Source organism: Schistosoma mansoni, chromosome 1, assembly GCF_000237925.1.
Source record: "Schistosoma mansoni strain Puerto Rico chromosome 1, complete genome".
NCBI classification, from domain to species: Eukaryota; Metazoa; Platyhelminthes; class Trematoda; order Strigeidida; family Schistosomatidae; genus Schistosoma; species Schistosoma mansoni.
The window spans coordinates 47,184,372-47,196,876 of NC_031495.1; the positions used below are offsets into that span (position 1 = coordinate 47,184,372).

At 33.7% G+C, this 12,505-nt stretch overlaps 1 protein-coding gene across 2 annotated transcripts in view; it reads right to left on the reverse strand.

Moving 5' to 3' along the window:
• Smp_171820.1 (neuropathy target esterase/swiss cheese-related protein) overlaps positions 1–12,505 on the reverse strand; it is a gene marked incomplete at its 5' end in the record, with an annotated part of 56,186 nt that overhangs the window by 27,885 nt on the left and 15,796 nt on the right. For both annotated transcript variants that reach the window (XM_018794631.1, XM_018794633.1), the window contains 4 exons: positions 3,164–3,467; positions 3,561–3,808; positions 9,064–9,446; positions 11,783–11,956. In XM_018794631.1, the coding sequence (XP_018649024.1) occupies positions 3,164–3,467; positions 3,561–3,808; positions 9,064–9,446; positions 11,783–11,956 (1,109 nt within the window). The remainder of the gene's footprint in view (positions 1–3,163; positions 3,468–3,560; positions 3,809–9,063; positions 9,447–11,782; positions 11,957–12,505) is intronic.

The following is a 12,505-nucleotide window of genomic DNA, read 5'->3' on the forward strand; positions in this document are numbered from 1 at the left end:
TACTGCCTCTTGGATCACACTTTAGGTCAAAGGCTCCGGGTGTGCCCCCTAGGAAAACCACTTGCTTCAGTTGGGCACCTGGGCAGTATCACAGCTCTCACACAAATCAAAAAAAGATTTGTGTGGCGTATATATATATCTGGTGCCCCCTTGTACCAATATTTATGTGTTCAAATAAATTATATATATATATATATAATTTCAGGTTCTTACCGGAAAAAATCGACACTGCAGGATAAGTGAAGTCTTTTATTTTCTTCCATATAGAATTGAAACAGTTAGTGAAATCTCTGGCTCTTTGAGTAAACTGTGCAACACGAGTCTCATCAGCCCATAAAGCACCCATAAAAGAGCCAATACTTGTACCACCAACTAAATCAATTGGAATCCCAGCTTCCTGTTTAATTAAAGCGGAAGTTTTTTTAAGAAAAGATATCATAATAACAAAACATGACACTTGTAAACGTTAAGCATGTTTAAGGGTATTTGAAAACAATAATTATATCGCTCATATCATAAGTAATACTATAATTTTAGTACAAGTTTTCTACGGTCATACGGTCATCAATTTTGAAGTGAAGTTTGCTTTACACGGAAACGAGATTATCTTATATAATTGAAAGATGCTATTTCACTCAAGAATGTCAATTTAGTTTTCTTCTGGATTCTCTGACTTCTAAGATTCATAAACTTTAATGCACAACCCCTCGATTAGTAAACTGTATAAGATTAAAAATAACCATAGCTATGTGCATTAACACAAACCCCAGTACGGTAATAAATAATTCAATTTTTACGAATATTTAAATATCCCTCTAAAAATAAAAAATTTCAAAAATAAATATCATCTCTAAATAGAAAAAGATTCACACAATTACCTGTACAATCTTAAAAGTAAAAAGTTTAATGATTCCCCGTACAGTTCAGATATTAATGCATGATTAAGAATATTTTACATCCAATAAAATAGTATAATAGTTTGATAATTTACTACATTAAACAATATCATTAAAACTACACCACTAAACATGATTTATTTAGCCGATAATATTTATAACTTATCTATGATGTATAAATTCAACTTAGTATTGTTTGTTTGAATCTTCCCATCGATTTGTTAGGACTGCAACTGGTCAGTCTCTAATTGGTATATGTGCATACTGTGCGTATTGCCTCGATATAGCCTTAATTCACAAGCATGTTAAGCAGAGATGCAGATACATCCAGCTGACGAGTCCCAAAATAGGACGAAACGCGCGTCCTGGATTCCATTGCTAGCCACTATCCATCTCTGCTTATCTATGATGTATTTTAAATCAGTAGATGTCACTGAAAAAATGATGATATTGATAGATTTTTTTTATACAATGTATCTCATCTTTATTATCAATGTTATGTTTAAGATTAGAAAATAGTTTTAGATAAAATAAATAGTTTTAGAAAAATCTTAATGCAACATCAGTCAAATATCAAATTGACGCAAAAGTAAAAATACAACTATTGGAACATTTTTAAAACATTTAATAAGCTACCTATTTTATATTGTATGCAAATATATACATATATAGATATACATATACCAACATCTTCGTGGAATCCATATCGGAGATAAGGAACACACGATTATCATTCAATGAGTAAAGTTGTAAATATAAACTAATAGGTTTCGAATCACTGACGTGACAGTACCATTCTCTTTGTGGGATCTTGGATGATTTGATTCCGTGTGAAATCATGGATATCTACTACTTAAGAGTCTAAAACTAAGGTGAAATAACTGTCTGACATTCTTGATTTTTCAATCATTTCAGGCTGAGGTGATGCAAACAACCTTCGAAATCTTTTATGTGACAACTACGTTTGTTCACTGTGGTCACATTTGTAAGAACAGACCACAAAAATACATAGACCAATTACATGATACCGAATTAATCCGTTATAAAACATAAATCCAAGATATGTACATTCGTATTGGTACAAATAATTTGTAATACTGATCAAATTTTAATCCAGAGTAGTTACAGGGCTCTATGAGAAATCTTTAAGTTAATATCCTTGAATGACTGATGGAAATAGCGAGAATAAGTTCGTTTTAATCGTCTACCAATTCATTATCATATAAATATAACCTCATCTGTTATTATTGTTATTTCGATTGATTAGTTAGTCAGAAGGGGTTTTGTGGAGATTTCAGTATTTTTCAAAGTTGAAATCATGAATCGATTGAAGCTAGACCACCATGGAAAACCTGGAAGCACTTGACGGCCGTTTCGTCCTATTATGGGACTCCTCGGCAGTGCACATCCACGATCCCGCTCTCGCGAGATTCGGTTGAAGTTAGACACTAACACCGTTGGGTACTGGCCGGCTCAGTGGTCTATCGGTTAAGGGCTCTGACTCGAGACTGGTAGGTCCTGGTTTCGAATCTCGCGAGAGCGGGATCGTGGATGCGCACTGCTGAGGAGACCCATAATAGGACGGAACGGCCGTCCAGTGCTTCCAGGTTCTCCATGGTGGTCTAGCTTCAATCGACTCATGATTTCAACTTTGATTAGTTAGTAACAAAAGAGAGTTATTAGATAGCTACTTACACATCATAAGCTTTAGAAATGTCTGAAAAACATAACATTAGTTTTTCAATAGAATATACACTGTACCTCTTTTTAAAGATTTTAATGCTTTGGTTTTTGATATATTATTAAAAGATGGAAGATTATGAACTTACAATGTATATGGAAAGACGAAACTATTTTAGATAGTTGAAATCATGAGTCCATTGAAGCTAGACCACCATGGAAAACCTGGAAGCTTCAATTGACTCATAATTTCAATTATGTAAAATTACTAAAATCTCCACAAAACTCCCTTCTGATAACGAAACTATTTCTTAGCCTGTGACACAATGAGAAGTAACACATTTCCATGGATATTATTTTTACTAACCAGTTAATTTATTTTTGTACTTGTTTACTAAAACATCCATTCTCCAGTTACTAGTAGCAAACGTAGTAGTATTTCTTAAAAAATAATTTCAGTATAAACACAGTAGTTACTAGATTTTACAATTCCAATTTACCATCATTAACATTATTACTGAAGTGTAAAGCATACATACATGTTATCAAAAGTTATTAAAAAAAGTAATTGCTCACTTGAAAAGCACGTATCAGTCCAACATGTGAACAACCTCTTGCTCCTCCACCACCTAGAACAAGACCAACAGCCTCACCTACTAAGTAACGAGCAAGACGAGAGAAATCAGAAAGTGGATTAGGTTTTTCACGAGCAAATACTTTAGTATAAAAATTGATAAGATTCAACTTTGAACGAGGTATAAATACACGAGGTTCACAACGTATATGATAATGTTGACTAATCCATGGTCGAGCATTTAACCATACTGCAGTTTTACCGGATTCTGGATAATCTGTATCTAAAGGATACATAAGAATAAGTACTTTGGCAACCTATGTAAAGGAAAAACAACAAATACAATGTTTTTTATTCATATGAAAAACGTACAAGTAACCAACGTTATACTACATAAAAAACGGGCTCACCTTCGTCGGATCATTTTTTAATACCATCTCTATTGGTGACGGACGCGCTGGATCAGACGAATGCAAAGCTAAAACCAAAATGCAGTCAGCTTGACGAATGCATATACGATTCCAGGCTGAAACCCGCTGACAGTCACAAACGAAGAAAACAATACGATGTGAGTCTTCTTGATGACTTAACCAAGTACTAAGTCTATACTGATTAACACTATCGAATGCGCATGAACCTAAACGTTTCAGTACGATATCTATGTACAAAACAATAAAAGGTAACGATATTAGTTTATACAAAATTCTTAGTAGAATTAAGTAATATAACACTCATTTGTTGGTTTTATAACAGTTTATGTCATTTTTATTGGGTACCTATATCGCAAAGAATATTATTAGGAAGGAACGATACACTAATTGATCACTAAATAGTAACCAATGCAATATCATATACTCTTAACAGTTTATAGAGTGGCTACTGATCAAGTAGAAATGTGAACATTGACCAATATGTCTCACATTGAATTGTACCTCATTTAGCGTTAGACGGGAAATCAGTAAAAAGAGATATACCTTTGTTTCAAGTTAGTTGATATTTGCCAGCAAGGAGTATCTGCAATCTTGTACAAACTGATGATTTTCGTGGGACACGACTTCCCACTACTAGGAGACTAACTAAAAGGGCCTACTACGATAATTCAATTACAGCCAGATTATACCAGTGGTCTTATCACTGATTTTGGCACTCTATAAAATAGGTTCAAATCTAACAGGGAACAACAATCCTTTTAACGTTTCAGATACACCATATCGATGAGTCACAATTAGCATTAAATCTAAATCCTGAGAATTTTGTTGAATGCCTTCAACTGCCTAATACAAATTAAGGTGCTATGAATAACCATACTCATAATAATAGCGACAATATGGATGATAACCAATGTTAAAGTGTTTTATTCTAGTTTATCATGGGTATAATTTTGCTTAACTAGGAACTGAAAAATTAAACAAATAAATACACGCAATCGTAATCATGAAAGAAATGAATCAGTATAATTAATGAATTTTAATGTGGTCACTTAATCTTTTACAGCTTGTGAGAGAGAGAGCAAAATATAATCAAAAGCCGCAAACTATGGATAAATCCGTCTTATTTCATTGGCTATAAGCTTTAATTAAAAATCGATGTGTAGTATATGAAAATAATCAGTAGAATATTAAGTGATCTAATTGAATTTATTTTTAGTGAAGGACAAACGATTGAAATACCAAAGAGATAAAAAGATATTCGATTTAAATTAAGCTAGTGTAATCTTTTTCTAATTACCCAAGAAAAATGCACGTTCTTAAATAGGTGACAAGTGCGAAAACAAACATCGAAAGTTTGTAGAGGATACATTCAGTTTTTGAATCGAATTGTAATATTTCCCAAGGACAAATTAATGATTTTAGATATTTGGTTAGCGTAATATTGGTATTTGATGACAACCAGAAATTAAGTGAATTACCACCAATGTCCCTGCTTAGGAATTTACAATCTGGTTCAAAATTACGAAAGTAAGCTATACTACGACAGTGACAATAAACAATTATGAACAAACAAGATTAGAGCTTCAGACCTATTGGTTGAATGCTCCAACAATTAGGCGGCAGCTTTGTACAAGTTCTAAGTTAGATTTAACTTCGAATGTGTTCAGTCGAAGAAAAATGAGTTTACACTTCGTGAAATCCGTTGAAGACTGACAACCACATCACTCAGTCAGTCAGTCACAACGTAGAACTTCGTACTTACATCAGTTCGAGTTGCCATACCACATTAGCACAGAGATGCAGTTGTCCATTCAAATCTCATATTGGTAGAAGTAGTAAGAGTATAAGTATTAATGTGAGAGATTAGGGTTTGAAGATGTTATTGAAGGAGTATAATCCAGTGAAACAAATTTGGAAAGAGAAAAAAGATAGAGACATAAAGAATTCAGAAGATTAGAATTTGGGAGAACACGGAGTGGATGCACCTGCGCCATTGCAAACGATTTTGAGTTATGTCATCCAAAGTCCCTAACCATCGGTTGCTATCATCTCGCACATCCGAACCACGTAGTTTACATCTACCGACATGGCTCACTCCACTTGTCAGTGACTTCATGGATTTATGCAACATTTGGGTCTGGCCGCCCCTAGCTTTCTTCCAACCTGCTCCTACACCATAAAACATTGCACGTCGGGGCAGTCGGTGGTTGGGCACATGTATTACATGTCCCAGCCATCTCAACTGATGAAGTTTCACTACTTCATCAATCGATTTGCCATCCTTACCTAGTACCCGTTTCCTAACATCTGCATTACTTACCCGGTGGTCCCAGGATATACGAGCAATGCGTCGAAGACACCTATGATCGAATACTAGTAGCCTACGAATGTCCTCTACTCTTATCGGCCATGTTTCACTGCCATAAAACAGGACAGAACGAACTGCTGCACAGTAAACCCGTCCTTTTGTTGCTAGACGGATATCTCGCCTGACGCAAGTTGGCGAAAGCTAGACGAGCCTTCTGTATCCGTACTGAGATTTTGTCATACACCAGACCACAAGGGCTGATGAGACTACCAAGATAAGTAAAGCGGCCAACACGCTCAACTACTTCACTCCCTATCATTAGTTCAGGTGTCGATGCAACCCAATCCTGAAGTAACATTTTGCACTTCGAGGGGGAGAATCGCATCCCGAACATGCCTGCATAGTTGCTTATAGTGGTCACAAAACTCTGCATTTTGTCAGCGTCTTCACCAAATACAACTATGTCATCGGTGTATTCCAAGTCAACAAGTGAATCTCCCGGTAAAAGTTCAACTCCAGGAGATTTATATAAGGAAAGTGCTACTTCTAAAAGCATGTCAACGACAAAGTTAAACAAAGATGAAAAGAATGGACAGCCCTGACGAACACCACTTGAGGTAACCAATTCTGATGACAGTTCGCCATGGGCTCTAACTCGACCAGTTGTGTTCGAGTAGAGAGCCTTTACGAGGTTAATGTACTTCTTTCGTACTCCTTTCAGTAACAAACACTGCCAGAGAACCTTACGATCAACGGAGTCAAATGCCGCCTTAAGGTCGAGAAATACGACTATTGTGGGACGTTTAAATGTGCCTATGTTCTAGGACCTGACGTAGAGTGAATATCTGGTGTATACAACCACGTACAGGTCAAAAACCAGCCTGGTTTTCTCTAGTCTGCTCTTCACGAGTTTCGGTTAGGCGTCCAAGTATTATTTAAGCTAATATTTTAGACACTATATTAGTCAAACTGATTCCTCTGTGATTGTCACAAGAGGACTTTTGTCCTTTCTTATAGACTGGCACAATCAGTGATTGGGACCAATCAGATATTATATGATTATAAAAATTGGGCTACAATGGATGGAGAGAAAAACTGCATAAATGTACTACGTGTAATAGTCTAAACCTCTTAATTCCCAAAAGTACTGTTCTCGTTACAAAATCCTCACTTTCAATTTTGTGTAAACTAAAAAAAAAACCATAATATTTACCTATAAAATATGACCTTTTTAAGAAACAAACAATAGTATCCTACATATTATCGTTGCTTGACTGATGTGAAAAACGACAAAAAACAATACGCATATAAGACGAGTTGATGTAAATATCACTATGTATATATATGTACTTCCCACGTGAATATTGATAACTTGTGATATGATCACTAGCTAACAAGAAATTGTTATACTAGGGTACACAGTTTTGTTGTAAATATTTTTACATTACTATAAATATACATATATTACCTACATATATCGAGTAACGCAGAACATAATTTGGTAGAAAGTAAAATGAAAAATCATACCATAACACAATAAAAAAAGTTTCACATTATTGAATACATCACTTATTGAAAATAATTAATTACAATATTATGCATAAATAATAGATACTGGTGTTAGCATATTAAGTTTTAATTAATAAATACAGTTAAAATAATAACTTTGTAACTATTGAAAAGAATGTTAAATGTGATGTCACTAAGTACCAAATATTTAGTTTATGGGATGATGAAAAATTGCAACTACTTATTATGTGTTAAAAGGATGCATTTTAATAGAAATAATTATTTCTGCAACTAACATAAAGAATTTGAAACTTTAAAATAAACCTATTACGTAATCATACATAGTTACTGGGGTTATGTATGATCAGTAAATTAAATAAGACCCGAAAAAATAGTATTCGGATTAATACATCAAAATACACTGAGGTTTTGAGTTTTCAACGAGTAAGATGATTCCTTAGGGATGGTTCAATTTGAATTTGGCCATCATTATAAATTGAAATACGTTATCAAACCAGTGAAAATCATAGCGCAGAGAATAATTCTTCTGTCCTAATTTGGAACTCCGCAGCAATCCTTACTCTTAACCTCAGAAAGGAAAAAGTGCAGGGACTACAGGTCTTGCTGGGAGCACAGGGCCTTTAAACTATTCAGTCGACTTGAAACGTAACTTCAGTATCATTTAACCTAATCAGTGTTTTCTGTATTAATCTTGATATACATGAACTCCATGGCTCAAGGCTCTTTACTGGAACATAGACGATTCTCAAGGTTAGTCATTAGTTAACATTTTAATATTAATATAAGGGGTATGTGGATATTACTCAGTTTGAAGTTAGTTTCGATTTATAGAAGGGTAATAGTTGTGTACCCTCGACGAGATTAAAGTTAAAAAATGAAACGACTAAGTGATACACATTGGTTTTCAACTATTTTCCGAAGCTATTGTCAGTTCGTAATGGAAAGTGATTGATTATTTAAAGCTTTGAGCCAAACCTCCTCTTACAGCACGCATATACCGATCAGGAGGAAGCAAATTCACCATAAAATAATATAAAATTAATGCTTTACACTTCTCAAACGGAACTACTTTTATGTTTACGAATCAATAAGACGTACAGAAACCTGATTCCAAAACTCAATCTATATTCAAAAACCTTTGGATAGTACATCATGTGAACTAATCACACGCCCAGTAACTAACAATCAATCTTGTTGGATGAAAGGATAGAAAAAGGAATATACTTAATAGTCCATAGCAAATTTTTCATTCTTTTTTATCGTTATGAAGTTAGATACTTTCGAAGAATATGAAAAACCAGACGATTCATTCTCGTTAGAGTTTATCACTCGGTCATATTGCATCATATAGGATTATAAATTGACCAGTGTTTTATTTATCATTTCGACAAGTAAACCAGAATCCATAAAAATGAATATGACAAACGAGATAATCGTATTAAGCAGGAAATAAATTAACAACAAAAGTATGTACTCAAATTCAATAAATAGTGATAACACAAAATTTCGTTGAAATAAATTTATCAGCAACGAGAATAAACCCAGAAATTTGCACACACATGAAAACCAACAAATGTAGAAAAAAAGCATTCAAGTTTACCAGTATAAATGAAATTACGATGAAGTAGAAAAACCATTAAATACCTGAAGTAAGACGAACAGATGATCCCATCGAACTCATAGAATGTTGTAATTCCAAAGTGAACGCTTCAGCATTAATATCCGTTGTAGTAGGTAATACAGCAATTGTACGTAGATTAGTCATAACACCACTATTCAATGGACTATATAAAACATCCAATTTAGAATTCCCACCAGTTGTATAACCTAATCCACCGGTAACTAAAGAATTTGTACTGGTCATATGTAGAAGTGGCATACCCAATTGGCTGGCCGTACTAGAACTAGTTGTTAAATTCCCCAATAATTTATCCGATAATAATTGAATAATACGAGTTAAAACTTGTGGAAATTTATTCTTAAGATGATGGAGTAAATGTGAGGGATTTTGAGCCAATTCTGAATCTCTATTTTATAAAATTAAAAATAAAAGAAAATTATTCATAGACAGATCAATAAACATCAAACTTTGTTTCTAAAATGTTTTTACCACTACCAATCGATGTGATGTTCAGTAATGTATAAACTATGTTTTTTAAACAAAGAAATTAAGATTTTGATGAAGTTTCTAACTTGGATAATTTAATCATGAAACTTTCATTGTTCTTATGCAGAACACTATCATCACTATAAGAACTTTCGTCTAAATTAGAGCGAATAGTTTCACAGTATTTGGGCGCCGAGTTGATGTAAGACATTAAATTCTTCCTATTTAATGTCTTACTATCATCACTAGAGCTACAAAACTTTTTCACCATATCGAAAAAATTAGAAATACTCTTTTCATATCGTATTTTCACAAAATGGCTTAAAGCTCCTTATTGACAACTATAAAGAAACATAATCTAGATGTATATCATGGGAAAAGTGAATTTAAACAATAAATATACTTCATTTTTATTTTATTGATTGATTTGACAGACTAATTGTTTTGTAAGCAAAGATGGATAGTGGCTAGCAGTGGAATCCAGGAAGCGCGTTTCGTCCTATTCAGGACTCGTCAGCTGGATGTACCTGCACCTCAGAGTTGGTGTTCACTCTGGGACCCGAACCCAGTACCGTTCGCTTCAAACGCCATCGCGTTATCCACTCAGCTACTGAGTCACTATCCATCTTTGCTTACAATGCTTGTGAATTAAAGCTATATCGAGGCAATACACACAGTATGCACATATGCCAATTAGAGACTGACAAGTTGCAGTCCTAAACATCAATGGGAAGATTCAAACAAATAATACTAATTGAATTTAGACTAATTGTTTATTTACTCCTACAAGGATTAATATGCATAAATTCTAATTATTCTAGGTAAGGAAGAATATAAATAATAATTAGTTCAGTCTTTCAATGATAAAGTAAATAAATTTCATTAGTCAATATTCATAATAATTTGTGATAACAAAATGAAATTACAATTTACTGAATAAATATCATTTGTTATAACACGTGTATCATTGTTAAATAATCATCTGAATGTTATCCTTCCATATTACACCAAAATTATCAGTACTTTATAGAACTTTACCTGATGTTCATTATTAAAGATTATTTAAAAACGATTAATACAGAATTTCTATTGTATATTCATTTTGTATTGTTTGTTTAAATCTTACCATTGATGTTTATGACTGCAATTGATCAGTCTCTTATTGACATATGTGCAGTATCGAGGCAATCCGCAAAGAATGCATGTATGCCAATAAGAGACTGATCAATTGAAGTCATAAACATCAATGGGAAGATTTAAACAAACAATACTAAATGAATTTAAACTTCATCCCATTGCACAAGCTAGTGGCTATCAGGACTCAGTAGCTAAGTGGATAATGTGATGACGTTTGAAGCGAATGGTACTGGGCTCAAGTCCCAGAGTGGACATCAACTCTAGGATGCAGTTACGTCCAGCTGACGAGTCCCAAATAGGATGAAACGCGCATCCTGGGCTCCCTGCTAACTACCATCCATCTTTGCCTATACTTCTATTGCATGTTATATTAATTGGTTAATCATTGATTATCTATGAACAATCTTGGATGAATATGTATTCGTCAAGTTGAAAGGACTTACATCAGCACAGAAACAAGTAGAGAAAATCAGCAAAATGAGAAGCATAAAATGAGAAACAACACTAGGCAAAAATATCAATCTAAGCATGAAAAATACAGGTGAAAGGAAACAAATGAGATAGATTAATGAAAAGTATGGAATAACAGTAAACTCAAAATTACGAGAAAGATACTGAGGGCAACTGAAATAATTCTACCGATTTAAGACCATGTAGTCCAATACACCGAAATATAGTTTACGGCAATTGTGAAGGTTTTAACCATCAGGTCTACACCTACAGATATGGTTTAGAGTAACAATCAATGACACAATTTTGTTCGTTGAAGATGCTATCAAACTGTAATCTTCTAAACCTTTTGAGAAACGTTGCAAGTGTATGAGATATGTTTTAAATGAATCATTAAAACGCAGATATTCTTAGTTAAACGGATCCAGAAATAGAATATTGTTTTTTCAACACAATATAACAAGAATGAAATCTGTATTGAATAAGCAACTGACTAACATTCATAAGTATTTATTTTAAGAGGAAACAAAAAATAAAATTATACATCGATTATGGATTATGATTATAAATGTTTTCATTAGTCAAGAAAAGGTAGTTCATTATCACTAGGCAGAAAAGGCATTAAGAAGTTAGTTACTTCAAGTGAACAGATCAAAGCAATTCTCATACCTGATCGCCATAACTGTAGATATTCGTGGTTGCTGACTAATGACTTCAAGAAAACCAACGAGATCACCACGCCCCAATTCACTGACTATACGATGACCTCCATCAGGCATATTATCGACTTGTCTTAATCGACCACTTAAAACTACATAAACGTGATTTGAGACGTCTCCTTTCCTGAAAAAAGGTGACAATAACATTATATGTAATGGGATACACTCTGAATAAAATTATAAGGATAACAAGGGGTGAAACAATTCACTAAGGGTAAATTATACACTGCCTTAAAATACGTCGAAATTTCCTACCTTCACTAGTGAACACATTTTTCCTGCAAGGCTATGAAATTGAAGGTTTTTTACAATTGTAAGAGACTTAGTCCACAACAGATCACAAATGAAGTCACCGTTTACCCGAAATAAACAGGAAAATGCACAGGACACTCATTTTTCAGGAACTAAAAGATAAAGCATTCTCTTTTTCAAAACAATCTTAGGCAGATTTTATCAGTACACATGGAATGAAAACACTGAACAACAATTGAATTCGCAATTCTATGGAGAAATACTAATAAATAAATGACTTTAACCTTACTGTGTTGAATATCTCCAACCATGAAGTCACACCATAATATATAGATGTTCTGGGGGTAAAATTCACTTCATAAAGCTCAAGTATACAAATCATAAGGAAATGCCGAATAAGGCCTAGTCAAGATAAAAAGGT